At 41.9% G+C, this 20,015-nt stretch overlaps 1 protein-coding gene across 2 annotated transcripts in view; it reads right to left on the bottom strand.

The window, feature by feature from the left end:
• s100p (S100 calcium binding protein P) overlaps window positions 1–19,003 on the bottom strand; it is a 28,827-nt gene extending 9,824 nt beyond the window's left edge. Inside the window, exon 1 of one of the 2 annotated variants that reach the window (XM_071345581.1) lies at window positions 18,856–19,003. In XM_071345581.1, the coding sequence (XP_071201682.1) occupies window positions 18,856–18,899 (44 nt within the window). In that variant the 5' untranslated portion in view covers window positions 18,900–19,003. Of the gene's footprint in view, window positions 1–17,727; window positions 18,003–18,855 lie in introns of those variants that run through there. The other variant, XM_071345582.1, reaches the window with a different exon arrangement.
• Window positions 19,004–20,015: the final 1,012 nt, after the last annotated feature.

Raw genomic sequence — 20,015 nt, 5'->3', positions numbered from 1 at the left:
ATTCAATGTTGTGTGAATTTTCACAATGAAGAGGGGGGTTTAATAAGCCATATTAAATAAGTGTGGACTGAGACTGCTGCAGAATGTGGTGGATGTCACAGATAAGGATGGAGTCCTTTTGTGCATGAAATGTGAAAAATGTACATGTTTCAAGAGTATATTGTTCCAAAGCATATGTCTAAAAGTAAGCTATTGCCAGAACAATCTGAGATACCTTTTTTGGCCACGTTGTGGGGGAATCGCCAATGTCTATAAAATAGTAGAGCAGACATCTGCAGAGACAGACGTGGTAGATCTAACTCAAGAGTGGACAGGTTTTACTGGTGATTGACAGTGTAGATTCCTGCTGGTTGGGCTAAAGTCCTTGTAGAGCTCACAGCTAGATTTTCACCGTCTCTCTCGCCTTCATCTGTCTGGCTCAGAACTCTTACATTTACAGAATGTGTAAACTATAAAGCAATCTGCAATACTTATACATGATGATAAACCATTTAACAAATGGGGACTCAAAAGGAAGTAGGCTGTAACTGCTGGGGCTTTTATTACAGATTAGGCCAAATCCACAGTAACGGAATTACGTTTGACTCAGTTTTTTCACTTTTCACTTTAAAATGAATGCCAAACAAACTATTGATTTCAAAGTTGAACAAACCATAGAACTCTATGCACAAGAAATACTTAACAATTTCCACAGAAAATTTACAAAAACTAATTTAATGGAAGAACTATGCAAATGGAAACTTTAGTAACAGAATTACAGTAAAATCTCCCTCAGGTTTTTATGCAAACACATATTCCAAAAACTCTGTTTAAATATCTGCTCTGAATTGAGTGAGATTCACAGATGTCTGAAGAAAGAATGGGGTGTCAGCTATGACATGGCGCCTTGAGTTTAAAAAAAAATAGGTTATTGAACTACAGTAAGTGAAGTGGATTTACATCTGGTAATGGAATTAGAGTAACGGAATTATGGTAGCAGAATTATATAATGGGTCTCTGATCTGTACTACACAGAAATGCATAATAAATAATTAGGGGGTGCTTATATAGTCTTGTTTCGCTGTATGTACAAGTGGGTAACCTGTACAGGTGTGAAATGGAAATGTGTTTTTTGCATGTCCTACTCCCCTCGAGACTCCCTCGGAGAGTGGGGTCACAGCCATGGGATTAGCCATTATCTACGGCAACCCTGGGTTGATTAGGGTTAATTGCCTTGCTCAAGGGCAGAATGACAGATATTTAGCTTGTCGGCTAGGGTATTCGCTCCAGCAACCTTTCGGTTACTGGCAAAATGCTTCTAACCCCCAGTCTACCTGCCGCCCTATGGATATGAATAATTATAGATATGAATGTCATTCTCTTCATGTTTCACAAATTTGGACATCACTGTAGACAACAGTGCAGTACAATACAGCACATCAGAGTAGAGTTCAGTAGAGTACTGTACTATACTCTACTTTTCTGTGCTGTATTGTACTGTATTTTACTCTACTACTGTATTGCATTAGACTGTACTCTATTGTGCTCTACTCACTGTACTCTATTGTACTGTGCTATCCAAACTTGTGAAATATACATCTATGATAGGTCCAGATTTGGTCCAGGTTCGTCCGTCTGTGTACGTTAACATCAAGGCCAGGATGGACTGACCCAATTTCAACTACTTTTCTACGTCCATGGACGTCCGGTGTCGGTCGGTGCTCAGTGGGTGAGGATGCTGGTTGCAGTAAATGGAAAGTGAAAGAGAAAGGCAGAGCGCGCGAGAGAGAGAGAGGGGTTGTCCAAACTCTTGGTTTGACCACCAGACAACAAACAGAAAGAAAACAGTTATCAGCTGAATATAACAGTATGCCAGTAGAAGGGACGACACTAGCGGTTGACCCAACTGTGGTTTTGTAGCCAATTCAGTTGCAGTAATTCCATTACAGATTTTGGGGTAATTCCGTTACCAATTGTTGGTAACGGAATTACGAGTTTTAATTACTTAATTTATAAACAAATTTGATATCAGTGAAATCACTATAACTAATTGGTAGGTCTACCATTGCTTCTTATGTGTGTGAACTTTCATTATCCTCCCTCCTCCTGAGAGAAACATTTGAAGCTATCTTAAAGATAAAGGCACAAGGCAATCTTTTGTAAATGTACAGAAGGTAAAAAATGATCCAAAACGAAATATAAGTGTTGATAATAGTTGGCAAGGGTCTTTATGTCAACATTATTGTGTTTTGATGTATTTCTGATACCGTTTAAGACTTTCTGGTAGATGTTTCTAATACCTCTTTTCCATCTGTTTATCCACAAATCAAAGTCTTTACTCATGCCACATTTTTTTTATGGAAAATGGTTGAAACATGTATCTATGCCTTCATTTCCCCAAAACATAGATTCTTAGCTTTCATTTGACACCCAATTTGATAGGCTCCTATGAACTTCACATGTTGGTGCTCATGAGTCCTTTTCGATGGAAATACCCATTACACAAAAGCATGGTTGCCAAGCTGGAACTTTGGCCTTCCAGTCACCTTGTAGAAAATGCAATGCCTCACCCTGCATTCTAACCATTTGCAAAGTACTAGCAACATCTGGACTATTGGTGCAGTTTTTACTTGCACATCAATTTTACTGTGGGTTATAAACATCTTTGTTGTACCAGACCAAATGTTCAATATCAATCAATTGTTTTGGCTGTTATGATTCAACAAATTTAAATAGAGGTAATTTATTTAATGAGAATTGGATATAAATATGAAATCGAGAGACATTGTATGTTTATCAAACCTTGGGAATGCTCATGGTTTGTTAACTTTCAAACCAAGCAGTACATGTAATCTTACAGTCTCTACATTCAATAGGGTTCTCTCTAAATAAACACTTATTTAGATGGCTTCACACACTCATCAGGGGATGTCTGGGAGAAGATTCAGGGGGGCGTACCTTTGTGTCACTGTGTCTTTAGCCAAGACACGTGATAATACTGCCTTCTGGAGCACTGACACATTGAAATGAGAACAGATTATTGCACTATCCTCAACTAACTACGTGCTGGATCTCACCAAGGCCCGCAGATGTGGCACATAGGAGGATCTAGCAGTGTGTTTGGGACAGTCCTGCATATGACCTCTGTCTTTATGAAAGTAGGATTGTTCATTAAGAGGGGTTAGTTACATGAGACCAACATACACATTGACAATGTGTACCCACAAGGCAAGTTATATACCTGCTGTTGAGTCAGAGCAAATGTAGAAAACAATGCATCCTGTTTTAAAGGGGCAACCTGTTGCCTCCTAGTATTTCAGCAGTATGATTAGCTGTGTCCATAGTTTCCCATTAGCAAAGCTGACTTCATTAACCCTGTGATCTGCTCACCTCTCATATTTAACACATAATTACATGCCTAATCTTGCATGAAATTATAGAACTAATGACATCATGGAAGGTAAACATAGGACAGCATTGTTGATGAGATTAAAACATAGAGATAAAGCGGTATTGTATCCTTTATCCCTTTACACTTGCGTGTATAAGGTAGTAGTTGCGGAATTGTTAGGTTAGATTACTTGTTGTTATTACTGCATTGTCGGAACTAGAAGCACAAGCATTTCGCTACACTCGCATTAACATCTGCTAACCATGTGTATGTGACTAATAAATTTGATTTGATTTGATTTGATTTATTATTTATTTGTGCCTTCACTTCTTAGATGCTGACAGTATTTTTGGCTACTGTGAAATAGCTCCATCTCTGTTCACAGTAGACCAATTACACTGTAGATGATTTTGAGAAATCACAGACTGATGCTTTATCTTGAGTCTGTGCCTCATGTCATGAAATAGTGACAGAAAATTCAGGAGTCTGGGTAATACGACAGATAAATTACATTAGGGGGATTCACTGGAATGTGCTTGCTCATTCTCTTGTCTGTCTCACTATAGTCTGTCTATGCACGTGTGCAATATGGGAAGCAGCTTTTTTAATGTGTTCTACAGAGAAGGATCAATTCAAAGAAGCTGTGACACTAGTACTACGTTTAATTTACATGCTTGTGGTGCGTCATGCTCTCTTCACTAGTTTTACACAATAATGAAACAAACCTAGTCCTGTCTGCATGTATTCATTTACTGTCATCATCAGGCAATTATAATTATATTTTAATGGGAGCATTTTTCAGGTCTATTACTCTAATTAGAATTTAATTATGGAAACTTTGTCCACCGCTGGTCATCTGGGGAGGCTGATGGCTGCAGAGTGAACAAGAGCACCCAACAGCTCTGCTGTCTGGGACACATAGGGAAACACAGGTGCCACCACACACATGACCATGGTGTGTTTTACAACCCTGATTTAAGAGGCCTACCAGGAGGCATCAGCCAGAGCCCACTATCAATGACTCAGGGGGGTGTCACAGTAAAACAGGACAGTGCTTCAAGACAGCGGATGGTGCTGACATGCAGGCGGCCGCACATACTAGCAATTCCGCTGTGTTAAGCCTTAAGATCATGTGGAAAAACCATGTTGTTCATTCAGAAAGGTCAGCTGGGTGAAACTCCTCCAGAGCTTTCTGAACAACACTCCCTGGACACCATCATGCCTCGCACAGTGACTTTCAGATTTGTCCTTAAATGAACACCTTAAAGGCGCAGTACAGTCAAATATGTGATTTTTCTGAGTTTTATATATATTTCCATACTGAGGTTGGAATAATACTGTGAAATTGTGAAAATGATGATAATGCCCTATTAGTGTGAGAGCTGTTTGAAAAGACCGCCTGAAATTCATACCTGTTGTGGTGGGATGGAGTTTTGGCCTGCCTGGTGACATCAGTTAATAGACCAATAAGAAACAGAGTTCCAAACTTCTCTGCCAATAACAGCTAGTTTTCAATTTCCCCCTTCCCACTCAACCACTCCCAGACAGTCCTAGCAAAATTATTGCTTGAGAAGTTTATCTTGCTAAGAAGCAATATTTGTTTCTTCTTGACCATTCTAATTAAAAACAATCACAGTAAGGTACTTAATTGTTACCAAGAAAGAAGATCTCCCAGACATGTCTTCTGTACAACACCAACAAATGTCTCTTTTGGGCTTTACTTTCCTTTAGCTAATTTTGGAGACTTAAACATATCTCCCATAGTGTCCTCAGCAGAACTCAAAGTGCCTCCAAAGTGCATGAGTCATGCAGTGAATTTAAAGTGTACCAACGGCCAGACTTGTACCATTTAAGCAAAAGAACCGAACATGGGGAACCCTGAGAATGTTTTATGGCTTTCAATAAAGCTGTTTTCTGGGAAATTGAGGGAGGTTTCTCCATGCCCTCTCTCATCTTTCTGCATTTAGAGCCAGTTGTTTATATCTAAAAGCCCCATGTCACCTTGCAGTTCTTTCCAGCTTGGCCAAGGCATTGCACCTGCAAAATGCCTCTAATTAAGCATTAACTTCCACAAAGAGAGACTTTAATGTGCTCATGAATAAAAATAAATCCACAATGCTTAAATATTAATAAGCATTACCCTGGGTCCACCTAAACTACAGTAGGTCTGCTTGCCTGTTATTGCACGAGGGGCCAGTTTGGACTAAGAGATTACTCTCTCAATGTTTAAATTTTTCTTACAGTAATGGCTTGAATCCAGTATGGGATTTTTCCTCTCAGATAGCCAGTTTGTCAAGTTCAAAGTGTTGTGTGAGGGAGTGTGTTTGAATGGCAGGTTCTATACTATCTTTGGTCTGTACATTGGGGCATATTTTTACTTCTTGTGATTTAGGAATAGCAGGCTGTGGTGATGTCATGATGATTGTAATTGTGTGTTTTTTGCTCTGAGGCATCTTCAAAAGATCCTTCTATTCCTTCTGTCATTTTGATATCAATCATTCTCCATTAGAGACAAATCTGTAAGACATGAATTAAACATAACATAATAGCATGAGGACTTACAGTATGCGACAAGAAGTAACAATTCAAATCAAATGGAATTTTATTTCTCACATGCGCCGAATACAACAGGTTGTGTACAACAGGAATACAACCTTACCGTGAAATGCTTACTTACAAGCCCTTAACCAACAATGCAGTTTTAAGAAAATAGAGTTAAGGAAATATTTACTAAATAAACTTAAGTAAGAAATTAAAACTAAAATGTAAAAAAGTAACACAATTAAATAACAATAATGAGGCTATATACAGGGGGTACCGGTACCAAGTCAATGTGTGGGGGTACAGGGTAGGGGGGGTAAAGTGACTATGCATAGACAATAAACAGCGAGTAGCACTACCCTCTGTAGCGTCTTACGGTCAGATGCCAAGCAGTTGTCATACCAGGCGGTGATGCAACTGATCAGGATGCTCTCGAATGTGCAGCTGTAGAACTTTTTGAGGATCTCGGGATCCATGCCAAATCTTTTCAGTCTCTTGAGGGGGAAAAGGTGTTGTCCTGCCCTCTTGACGTCTTTCTTGGTGTGTTTGGACCACCCTGCCAGCTTAGTGGAGTCTGCCACTAGCATAGTCAGTGTAGTCAGCTCAGCTATCCCCATAGAGACCGTGTCTGTGCCTCAATCTAGGTTGGGCAAAACTAAACATGGCGGTGTTCGCCTTAGCAATCTCACTGGAATAAAGACCTCCATTCCTGTCATTATTGAAAGAGATTTTGATATCTCACATCTCAAAATAGGGCTACTTAATGTTAGATCCCTCACTTCCAAGACAGTTTTAGTCAATTAACTAATCACTGATCATAATCTTGATGTGATTGGCCTGATTGAAACATGGCTTAAGCCTGATGAATTTACTGTGTTAAATGAGGCCTCTCCTCCTGGTTACACTAGTGACCATATACCCTGCGCATCCCGTAAGGCAGAGGTGTTGCTAACATTTACGATAGCAAATTTCAATTTACAAAAAAAAATTGCTGCGATTTTGTCTTTTGAGCTTCTAGTCATGAAATCTCTGCAGCCTACTCAATAACTTTTTATAGCTACTGTTTACAGGCCTCCTGGGCCGTATACAGTGTTCCTCACTGAGTTCCCTGAATTCCTATCGGATCTTGTAGTCATGGCAGATAATATTCTAATTTTTGGTGACTTTAATATTCACATGGAAAAGTCCACACACACACTCCAAAAGGCTTTCGGAGCCATCATCGACTCAGTGGGTTTGTCATACATGTCTCCGGACCTACTCACTGCCACAGACATACTCTGGACCTAGTTTTGTCCTGTGGAATAAATATTGTGGATCTTAATGTTTTTCCTCATAATCCTGGACTATCGGACCACAATTTTATTACGTTTTCAATCGCAACAAATAATCTGCTCAGGCCCCAACCAAGGATCATCAAAAGCAGTGCTATAAATTCTCAGACAAGCCAAAGATTCCTAGATGCCCTTCCAGACTCCCTCCACCTACCCAAGGACGTCAGAGTACAAAAATCGGTTAACCACCTAACTGAGGAACTAAATTTAACCTTGCGTAATACCCTAGATGCAGTCGCACCCCTAAAAACAAAAAACATTTGTCATGAGAAACTAGCTCCCTGGTATACAGAAAATACCCAAGCCCTGAAGCAAGCTTCCAGAAAATTGGAATGGAAATAGCGTTACACCGAACTGGAAGTCTTCCGACTAGCTTGGAAAGACAGTACCGTGCAGTATCGAAGAGCCCTCACTACTGCTCGATCATCCTATTTTTCTAACTTAATTGAGGAGAATAAGAACAATCCAAAATAAATGTTTGATACTGTTGCAAAGCTAACTAAAAAGCAGCATTCCCCAAGAGAGGATGGCTTTCACTTCAGCAGTGATAAATTCATGAACTTCTTGACGAAAAGATCATTAGAAAGCAAATTACGGACTCCTCTTTAAATCTGCGTATTTCTCCAAAGCTCAGTTGTCTTGAGTCTGCACAACACTGCCAGGACCTAGGATCAAGGGAGACACTCAAGTGTTTTAATACTATATCTCTTGACACATTGATGAAAATAGTCTTGGCCTATAAACCTTCAAGCTGCATACTGGACCCTATTCCAACTAAACTACTGAAAGAGCTACTTCCTGTGCTTGGCCCTCCTATGTTGAACATAATAAATTGCTCCCTATCCACTGGATGTGTACCAAACTCACTAAAAGTGGCAGTAATAAAGCCTCTCTTGAAAAAGCCAAACCTTGACCCAGAAAATATGAAAAACTATCGGCCAATATCAAATCTCCCATTCCTCTCAAAACATTTTGAAAAAGCTGTTGCGCAGCAACTCACTGCCTTCCTGAAGACAAACAATGCATAAGAAATGCTTCAGTCTGGTTTTAGACCCCATTATAGCATTGAGACTGCACTCGTGAAGGTGGTAGATTACCTTTTAATGGCGTCAGACAAAGGCTCTGCATCTGTCCTCTTGCTCCTAGACAAAATTGCTCTCTCTGGAAGCCTGTGTTTCAGACATAAGGAAGTAGATGGCGGCAATTTTTTTACTTTTAAAATAGATTTTACTTTTAAAAGAGATGCAAGTTCTAGGTCCCAAGAAACAAAGAGATCTTCTGTTGGATCTAACAATTCATCTTGATGGTTGTACAGTCATCTCAAATAAAACTGTGACGGACCTCAGCATTACTCTGGACCCTGATCTCTCTTTTGACGAACGTATCAAGAATATCTCAAGGACAGCTTTTTTCCATCTTTGTAACATTGCAAAAATTGCAGAAACTTTCTGTCCAAAAATGATGCAGAAAAATGTATCCATGCTTTTGTCTCTTCTAGATTAGACTACTGCAATGCTCTACTTTCCGGCTACCCGGATAAAGAACTAAATAAACTTCAGTTAGTGCTAAACACGGCTGCTAGAATCTTGACTAGAACCCCAAAATTTGATCATATTACTCCAGTGCTAGCCTTTCTACACTGGCTTCCTGTTAAGGCTATGGCTGATTTCAAGGTTTTACTGCTAACCTACAAAGCATTACATGGGCTTGCTCCTACCTATCTTTCTGATTTGGTCCTGCCTTACATACCTACACGTACGCTACGGTCACAAGACACAGGCCTCCTTACTGTCCCTAGAATTTCTAAGCAAACAGCTGGAGGCAGGGCTTTCTCCTATAGAGCTCAATTTTTATGGAATGGTCTGCCTATCCATGTGAGAGACGTAGACTCAGTCTCTACCTTTAAGTCTTTATTGAAGACTCATCTCTTCAATAGGTCCTATGATTGAGTGTAGTCTGGCCCCGGAGTGTGAAGGTGAACGGAAAGGCACTAGAGCGATGAACCGCCGTTGCTGTATCTGCCTGGCCGGTTCCCCTCTCTCCACTGGGGTTCTCTGCCTCTAACCCTATTACAGGGGCTGAGTCACTGGCTTACTGGTGCTCTTCCATGCCGTCCCTAGGAGGGGTGCGTCACTTGTGTGGGTTGAGTCACTGAAGCGATCTTCCTGTCCGGGTTGGACCCCCCTCGGGTTTGTGCCGTGGGGGAGATATTCATGGGCTATACTCTGCCTTGTCTCAGGGTAGTAGGTTGGTGGTTGAAGATATCCCTCTAGTGGTGTGGAGGCTGTGCTTTGGCAAAGTGGGTGGGGTTATATCCTGCCTGTTTGTCCCTGTCCTGGGGTATCGTCGGACAGGGCCACAGTGTCTCCCGACCCCTCCTGTCTCAGCCTCCAGTATTTATGCTGCAATAGTTTATGTGTCAGGGGGCTATTTCTCCTGTCTTATCCGGTGTCCTGTGTGACTTTAAGTATGCTCCCTCTAATTCTCACTCTCTCTTTTTCTCTCTTTCTCCTTCTCTCTCTTTCTCTCTTCTCTCGGAGGACCTGAGCCCTAGGACCATGCCTCAAGATTACCTGGCCTGATGACTCCTTGGTCATGCTGCTGCTCCAGTTTCAACTGTTCTGCCTGTGGCTATGGAACCCTGACCTGTTCACTGGACGTGCAACCTTGTCCCGGACTCTCTCTCTACCGCACCTGCTGTCTCTAACTCTGAATGATCGGCTATGAAAAGCCAACTGACATTTACTCCTGAGGTGCTGACCTGTTGCACCCTCTACAGCCACTGTGATTATTATTGTCTGACCCTGCTGGTCACCTATGAAAGTTTGAACATCTTGGCCATGTTCTGTTATAATCTCCACCCGGCACAGCCAGAAGAGGACTGGGCACCCCTCAGAGCCTGGTTCCTCTCTAGGTTTCTTCCTAGGTTTTGGCCTTTCTAGGGAGTTTTTCCTAGCCACCATGCCTTTACATCTGCATTGCTTGCTGTTTGGTGTTTTAGGCTGGTTTCTGTACAGCACTTTGTGACATCGGCTGATGTAATAAGGGCTTTATAAATACATTTGATTGATTGATGATAGTTTATTGGTAATATGGAAACCAAGGAACTTGAAACTCAACACGGTCCATTACATCACCGGATCCAGTTGCAGAGGGAGGTGTTTAGTCCTAGAGTCCTTAGCTTAGTGATGAGCTTTGTGTGCACTATGGTGTTGAATGCTGAGCTGTAGTCAATGAACAGCATTCTCACATAGTGTGGTGTGAGAAGGAGATTGTGTCACCTGTGGATCTGTTGGGGCGGTATACGAATTGGAGTTGGTCTAGGGTTTCCTAGTTGATGGTGTTAATGTGAGTCATGACCAGCCTTTCAAAGCACCTCATGGCTAACGAAGTGAGTGCTACGGAGCAGTAGTCATTTAGGCAGGTTACCTTCGCTTTCTTGGGCACAGGGACTATGGTGGTCTGCTTGAAACATGTAGGTATTACAGACTCGGTCAGGGAGAGGTTGAAAATGTTAGTGAAGTCACTTGCCAGTTGTTCCACGCATCCTCTGAGTACACGTCCTGGTAATCCGTCTGGCCCCATGGCCTTGTGAATGTTGACCTGTTTAAAGGTCTTGCTCACATTGGCTATGGAGAGCATGATCACACAGTCGTCTGGAACAGCTGGTGCTCTCATGCATGCTTCAGTGTTGCTTGCCTTGAAGCGAGTATAAAAGGCATATAGCCCATCTGGTAGGCTTGCGTCACTGGGCAGCTTGCAGCTGAGTTTCCCTTTGTAGTCTGTAATAGTTTGCAAGACCTGCCACATCCGACGAGCGTCAGAGCCGGGGGGTAGTAGGATTCAATCTTAGTCTTCTATTGACGCTTTGCCTGTTTGATGGTTTGTCTGAGGGCATTACATTTACATTTTTACATTTTAGTCATTTAGCAGACGCTCTTATCCAGAGCGACTTACAGTAGAGTGCATACATTTTATTAAATTTTTTACATACTGAGACAAGGATATCCCTACCGGCCAAGAGCAGACGCTCTTATCCAGAGCGACTTACAGTAGAGTGCATACATTTTATAACATTTTTTAAATTTTTTATTTTTACATACTGAGACAAGGATATCCCTACCGGCCAAACCCTCCCTAACCCGGACGACGCTATGCCAATTGTGCGTCGCCCCACGGATCTCCCGGTTGCGGCCGGCTGCGACAGAGCCTGGGCGCGAACCCAGCCCAGCCTGGGCGCGAACCCAGAGACTCTGGTGGCGCAGCTAGCACTGCGATGCAGTGCCCTAGACCCTAGACCACTGCGCCACCCGGGAGACCCGGGTGGCATAGCGGGATTTCTTATAAGTGTCCGAATTTGTGGCCTGCTCCTTGAAAGCGGCAGCTCTAGCCTTTAGTTCGGTGCGAATGTTGCCTGTAATCCATGGCTTCTGGTTGGGATATGTACGTATGGTCACTGTGGGGACGACGTCGTCGATGCACTTATTGATGAAGCCGGTGACTGAGGTGGTATACTCCTCAATGCCATCGGATAAATCCCAGAACATATTCCAGTCTGTGCTAGAAAAATATTCCTGTAGCATAGCATCTACGTCATCTGACCACTTCCGTATTGAGCGAGTCACTGGTACTTCCTGCTTTAGCTTTTGTTTGTAAGCAGGAATCAGGAGGATAGAATTATGGTCAGATTTTCCAAATGGAGGGTGAGGGAGAACTTTGTACGTGTCTCTGTGTGCGGAGTAAAGGTGGTCAAGAGTTTTTTCCCCTCTGGTTGCACATGTGACATGCTGGTAGAAAGTAGGCCACTAGGAAAGCCGCTTCTGGATGAGCATTTTCTTGTTTGCTTATGGCCTTATACAGCTCGTTGAGTGCGATCTTAGTGCAAGCATCGGTTTGTGGTGGTAAATAGACGCCTACGAAAAATATTGCGCACCAGCCATCACGCACCAGCTGTTATTGACAAATAGACACACACCCCCACCCCTCGTCTTACCAGACGTAGCTGTTCTGTCCTGCCCATGCATGGAAAACTCAGCCAACTGTATATTATCCAAGTCGTCATTTAGCCACGACTCAGTGAAACGTAAGATATTACAGTTTTTAATGTCCTGTTGGCAGGATAGTCTCGAATGGAGCTCATCCAGTTCATTCTCCAGTGATTACACGTTGGCTAATAGAACAGATGGTAGAGGCAGGTTACTCACTCGCCGACTAATTCTCACAAGGCACCCCGATCTCTGCCCGCTGTATTTCCTTATTTTCTTCATGTGAATGACGGAGATTTGGGCCTTGTCTGGGAGCAACATTATATCCTTCGCGTCAGACTCATTAAATAAAAAATCTTCATCCAGTTCGAGGTGAGTAATCGCTGTTCTGATATCCAGAAGCTCTTTTCGGTCATAAGAGGCGGTAGCATCAAAACTATGTACAAAATAAGTTACAAACTATGCGAAAAAACACAAAATAGCACAATTGGTTAGGAGCTCTTAAAACGGCAGCCATCCCCTCCGGTGCCAATCTTTATGCTTGCATTTATTATAGTAAGAAATCATGGTAAGAAATGTAGTTGTTTTTGGAATGAAGTTTATACACTATTATTTTTGTAATGAGGCAAATAGAGTGAATAAAGATCACATCACATAGCATCTGTTTATATCAAGAAGGGATGTTGTTAATTTAAGACTATTAGGACTCTGCTTTTTATGGGAGAATACATAAAGCTCAAATTAACTCTTCATATATTTTTGATTTCATTTTTGGGGCATCACATACTGTAGGATATCATAGCCCAGACAGTAGATGTTCAACACATTTTCTAAAATATTTGGGTCAAACAGGACACTGTTAAAGTAGAAGACAATAAACACATGTAACTTCTCCATATACACTGGACCATCCATGCTTGGTGATTCTACACAGAGATTATATTCTATAATGTTAACTTAATTTATATTTTTTAAGTGCATATCCTTGTTTGTTTCAATGTTGATAAAAGTACACAATCACTCCCAATTTACAATCATGTGACATCATGAGACTAAAACACAAGTAGGTTCCCATTGATCATGGTTGGTCTTTTGGGACCATTCGTAAGCACCTGGCTATAACAGGAACAGGAGTTAACATGTTGGAGTAAATATTAAACAAAGAAACCTTTGAACAGTCCAACAGCATGATCACTCCATTAATAAATGCATCACGAAAGACACACCTGCTGAAAGAATGAGTGTGGTCAATGTAAGCAATGTCATTGTAAATATTTGTCTGAGGGTGAGTGCACTCAGGTGACTCGGGCTCTTCGTGGTAAAGCCCTGTCTGTTCTGTTTCATCAAGCTTTCAGCCTTTTATAACCATGCAGTAGAAGTGTAGCCAGACTGAGGGTAGCCCTAACCCTACCCTGAGTATAGAAACAGCTTGAATCTCACCTTTGGTCCAAAGAGGGAAGAGGGAGTCAGAGTCAGGGGTCAGTGTTTCTGTTGAGTTATCCAACATGGCCGCTCGCTACACTACCACTGGGACTTCCCATGCAGTGTCTGCCAGGATATTTTTTGACAGCGACTGGCAACAAGATTTACACACCACTCTTGTGAATGCAGTCTGAGCATTTGTCAATATTGTTGTGAGTGGAGAGAGGTGGCGCCCGGCAGCAGCCATCAATTGGTGAATGTTGTGGTGTTCCTCAGGCAATGCCTCAAGGCAGGAATTCACTCTGCAGGCTGTTAATAACACTCATTCAGGCCCATTTACAGAGGCCCCGCTGCAGCAACAAGGTAATGACACTCCAACAATGACCTTATATCACGACTGGGACAATAATATGCATCCTGAAAGCCTCATATCCCTCACTATTTCTACTACATTCTGAAGCACAATTGCCTCTGTCTCAACTGTCCTTGTCAACTGGTTTGCTATTGAGGCAAAGGTTGAATGAACGATATATTTTTTTTTATAGCGCCCTAAAGCAAATTAGCAACATGAATAATATGTCTCTTGGAAAAGTTTGGTTGATTTAGTTCTGAACTGCAGCTCTTTGTTTTTGCTTGTCAGAAGTTCGTAATGACTGATTCACAGTAATTTGCAGAGTCTCTCCGGAATTAGCCAATTATACCATCCTCTATTTCCCATTAGTCATACAGCACTTATAGTAAATACTAAACACAGGTAGAACACAAACAAACCATCCCATCACCTTCTCTGCACCTTCTCATCACCATCTCTTCTTTTATGACCATGTATATTGTTTTTTATTTGGAAGTAACTGCTTTTTCGGTTTGTCCCTAGATATTTCTCCTCCCACTCAGCCATTCTCAGAATCTCTATCATTAAAAGCACCATCCACCAATTAATAAACTATCTGAGCTCCACAGCAGTAATCTACTCCACTCTGTCTTTTGTCACAAAATCTATTTGATATAGTTCAGTATTTACACAAAAACGTTTTTTCTCCTGTATTACCCAAGAAAAGTTTGACTCAAATCACTACCCCAATCCCTCAAACAGTGGCAATCAGAATTACGGAAAGATGCCACAGTATCTTGCGTAGATTCCAGGAAAAATGCAGAATAAATGCATGAATTAATGGTTTGTTGAATGAGTGTGTGAACGAATGCATAAATGAATGATTGTATCTAATAATACTATGTATACCCTTTCACAAAAGCTGTATCAGATAGCGTGATATTATAGGGTTTCATTGGTGATTGATGTTATTTTAAATAGATCTTCACCTCTTTTAAAAAGGTCACTGGCAACATGTGCCTTTCTGTAATACCATTGGGCCATGGCGGCATGACTCTGTGGGCAAATACTCAAATGGTCTGCATGTTGGACAGGAATTCCCCTCATAACAGAGCCAAACCACAGCATGGCGGGCGGCAGCTGACTCTTAACAGTGCAGGGTGTATACTGTGAAGAATGCACTTATTTCTTTGCCAAAAGGTCTGTCAGGAGACCAAGACACCCCTCTGTGTAACACAAGAACAACAAATAACCCACCAGCACTTGTCGCTTTGATATATAAAACCCAGGGCTTTCCGAGAAGACATTGAGCATCAGGTGGCACACAGAATGCACACTGCACAGACAGGTGTTGTCATATGCTAAAACTGTGTGGCTATCATAGTGGACATGTTCATCACCCCCCACATTATGCCCATCAGAGAAAACCCATGATGTTCCTCCCTCAAGAGGCAGAAAAGATTTGGCATGGGCCCTCAGATCCTCAAAAAGTTATACAGCTGCACCATTGAGAGCATCTTGACTGGCTGCATCACCGCTTGGTATGGCAATTGCTTGGCATCTGACCGTAAGGCGCTACAGAGGGTAGTGCGTACTGGGCCGAGCTCCCTGCCATCCAGGACCTCTATACCAGGCGGTGTCAGAGGAAGTCCCCCAAAAATGTTAAAGACTCCAGCCAACCAAGTCAGACTGTTTTCTCTGCTCCTGCACTGCAAGCGGTACCGGAGCGCCAAGTCTGGGACCAAAAGGCTCCTGAACAGCTTTTACCCACAAGCCATAAAACTGCTGTACAGTTAATAAGTTGACTACCCGCACTCTTTGCATTGACCCCCTTTTTTTTGCACTAACTCTTTTGGACTGACTTTATGCACACTCACTGTACTCTACCCACACATTCACACATACTACAATGACACACACACTCACACAGACACACTTTCCCACTCTTTCTCGCTTTTCACATGCGCTACTCTGTTTATTGTCTATCCTGATTGGCTAGTCACTTTTACCCCTACCTACATGTACATATTACCTCAACTACCTACCCCTGCACAATGACTCGGTGCCAGTACTCCTTGTATATAGCCTCATTATTGTTATTTTGTGTTACTATTTCCTTTTGTTATTTAGCACATTTTTCTTACTTTTTAACTCTGCATTGTTGGGAAAGGGCTCTTAAGTAAGCATTTCACGGTGAAGTCTACACCTGTTGTATTTGGCGCATGTGACAAATAAAATTTGATTTGAATTGATGTCGTTGACTGTTTCTGGAGTGCTATTTCTGTCTGCTGGCTGTGCAGTTGGCACATGGCACAGGCACAGGCACCTGACTGTTTACTCAGAATGGCCTTGAGACAATCTTCTTTCCTTTGTGTTATACGTTAAATAACATACCTTTTTAAGCTATTTGATAAATTAACTGTACCTAATAGTAACAGTGAAGACAGTATAGACAGCTGTATTGCATATCGGGGACATATGAAGCAGCCCTGCTGTGTAGTTGCGCTCCTTGGACTGCTCTTGTACAGGCATACACATGTTTTTTATTGCATGTATTATTTATAATTTTTCATTAAAAGTGATAACATCTTTGGATTTTTATCAAGAATCCTTAAGAGAAGGATAACTTGGCTTTGAAAAAAAGAGGTCGTAGTTTGACCATTACTGTATCTATTCACCAGCAGGCTTTTTTTTTTTTGTATATCATTTACTCCTCACATGACTGAATATAATTGAGCTACAGTACCAACCCCAGACGAACAAATCCATTCAGAATCAGTTTAGAGTAAGAGGCAGGCAGGCAGGAGGCATTACCTCGTCTATAGGCTATATTTGCCTGAAGCATTAATTTCCCCGGCTGGAGTGACAGAATGGAGCGTTAATGATGTCTGTGGTGAGAGTGCTGGCGTCTCCCCCGCGTACTAAGTGCTAATGGGCTGTGCCGCTCTGGATATCTGGGCAGACTGTGCAGTAATGCCACGTTTAAAACACCTGGGAACTCAGAAATATCCGACTTCAGTGCATTCAAGACAATTGTGAACTCAGAAAAAAAGAGCGCCGACTGGGAAAATTGTTTTGAATGGTCATCCTACTCGGAATTCTAAGTCGGAAACTAGGTCATCTTTCTAGAATTCTCCGACCTGAAGATCACTGACGTCATGATTAGATCTAGTTTTTTCCCGAGTTCCCAGTTGTCTTGAACGCACCATAAGAGGACTGAAAATAGAGCCACAGCTGCACCTGGCGGATCGCTGTCATTCTAAAGGTCAGCGAGTGACTTCACTCTGGGTCAGGAGGTCAAGTCAGCGTCTTACAATGACAGACCAGAGGAGAGGAGGCACCTTCAAAGTGTTCTTTAAGTCTAATTAACGATGAAGAGGAATCCTAAATGTGAGGGTAAAAAGTGGAAAATAGTATCTCTTTCATATCTCCAGGCTGTTAACATTTTGCATGGATGCACATAACGGCATTTATACTTTCTCTCTCTCTGCCTCCTTTCAAGCAATCAAACAAACTCACATAATGACAGTGAAATATGGCATTGCCAATTGATGGAAAAGCAGCAACAACAAGAATACATCATACAACACTGGGCTGATGGAAGGCAAACCAGTTACATGTCTATCAGTGATTCAATTAACAGTTTAAGAGAGTTTTCATCTATCTATCTAGTCCCCCAAAGCAGTTGGAGACGGCAGTTGAAACAGTGTTTTGTTTTGGTGCTGAGACTTTGTCAGGTCCTACCTTTAGGCGTCCAGATTTTGCTGCAAATTTCTCTTATTGATAATCCCATACCAAGTTGAGGACAGGAGAGACTGTCAGCAGTTGTTTTAACTTTTCTGCAGATGTCCTATTGTTGAAGCCAGTTTCTGCGGTAGGCTATTAGTGACATAGTCCTGCTAACCCCTGTTGTAAGCCTGTGTGCTCAAAATGTTTGACATACCTTACAGAGCCATACGAGTGACAGGCACAATGGACTATCCTTTGCTCATGCTTAAAAGTATTTGGTGTGTGTGTGAGAAAGAGAGAGAGAGTCTGTGTCTTTAGAGTGGATATCTGGCGGAAGGAATGTCGTCTGAATATTGTCTCTTCAAGATTTTATATTTTGGACTTCTAGTTTGGATCTTTTGTCAGGAATCTGTTTAATATTAATAAACACTTTTTCACTGCAGAAATTTAGATTTAGTCATACATTATAAAACAGAGATAGCTAGAAAATATATCTAATTACAAGCGTATTTAAGCAATCCCAAACGTTCTAACTTCCTACTGTACCCACTGAACGGGGTATACTGTGAGGTGCATAAACACAGTGCCATGTACGATGTGAGGATGCCTACACTCATTCCTCTACTGCCATCTAGTGTTAGAAGTACACCAATGCAATCGTGAGTTACAGGAGACAGTACAATTGTGCTCCAGGAAGGACACTGTTCTGGAACTGAACATCAACATGAACCCAGATTCATAAGTGGCTGTATGTCAGGTATATATGATTGGAGTCTCAAAACTACTTGTTTTTTGTCTACACTCCTAAAATCAGTCTTGTTGATGATATATTGTAAAATAGATCTAAATATCAATGGCACTCCCTGCTAAAATAAAGGTTAAATAAAAGATAGAAAAAGTCCTACATGAAATTGTGATTACACAATGGAAGTTACAGTGTAACTTCTACATTCCTCATCATGTTTGTCCTCATTGTTAATCTATTAGTACCCTCTTGTTAAGCACTGATCTAGAGTAATAGCATAGGACAGCTAGACTGAACAAAAGTTAATGAACAGGAGCCACAATCACAGATAAAGTCTATGGGTAGTCATTTCTTCAAAAGCTGAAAGGCTAAATAGAGAAAGAAAGATATAAGCTCACCCCACTCTCCCTTGGTGTCGTCTGGTGTAACTGTCTTGTTTCATGGCGTTATACTCTGGCAGGGCCTCCAGTGTTTTTTCCAAGAGGGAAGAAATAGAGGAAGTTCTTACGTTAATGCAGGAAGGACGCTAGTAAGAGCCATGGTAACAAATTGTATTCCAAGCCAAATTTGCCAGTGGGCATTTGTCAGTGGACTTTGACCATTGTCTGTCATTGTTGGTACAGCATCATCTTTTGCTGTATTTTTACTGTCTGTTACCTCCCATGTCAACTCAATGATTACATTCAGGCATGAGCGATGCAGTTTGCATATTAAAACGGAGTATATTATGTTTCTTTGGGACTGTTTTATTGGCATGAATCATTTACTGATCATACCGATAAATACACTACATGACCAAAAGAATGTGGACACCTGCTCGTCGAACATTTAATTCCAAAATCATGGGCATTAATATGGTCCCCCCTTTTCTGCTATAACAGCCTCCACTCTTCTGGAAAGGCTTTCCACTAGATGTTGGAACATTGCTGCAGGGTCTTGCTTCCATTCAGCCACAAGAGCATTAGTAAGGTCAGGCGCTGATGTTGGGCAATTAGGCCTGTCTCGCAGTCGGCATTCCAATTCATCCCAAAGGTGTTCGATGAGGTTGAGGTCAGGGCTCTGTGCAAGTCAGTCAAGTTCTTCCACACCGATCTCGACAAACAATTTCTGTATGGACCTCGCTTTGTGCACAGGGGCATTGTCATGCTGACACAGGAAAGGGCCTTTCCTAAACTGTTATTACAAAGTTGGAAGCACAGAATTGTATATAATGTCATTGTATGCTGTAGTGTTAAGATTTCCCTTCTACTGGAACTAAGGGGCCTAACCTCAACCATGAAAAACAGCCCCAGACCATTATTCGTCATCCACCAAACTTTACAGTTGGCACCATGCATTGGGGCAGGTAGAGTTCTCCTGGCATCTGCTAAACCCAGATTCGTCCATCGGACTTCCAGATGGTGGAGCGTTATTCATCACACCAGAGAACGCGTTTCCACTGCTCCAGAGTCCAATGGCGGTGAGCTTTACACCACTCCAGCCAACGCATGGCATTTCACATGGTGATCTTAGGCTTGTGTGCGGCTGCTCAGCCATGGAAACCCATTTCATGAAGCTC

The sequence above is a fragment of the Salvelinus alpinus genome, chromosome 16 (assembly GCF_045679555.1).
Source record: "Salvelinus alpinus chromosome 16, SLU_Salpinus.1, whole genome shotgun sequence".
In the NCBI taxonomy this organism is placed as follows: Eukaryota; Metazoa; Chordata; class Actinopteri; order Salmoniformes; family Salmonidae; genus Salvelinus; species Salvelinus alpinus.
Note: the sequence above shows the minus strand (reverse complement) of the source record. Positions and strands in the feature narration are given on the sequence as shown.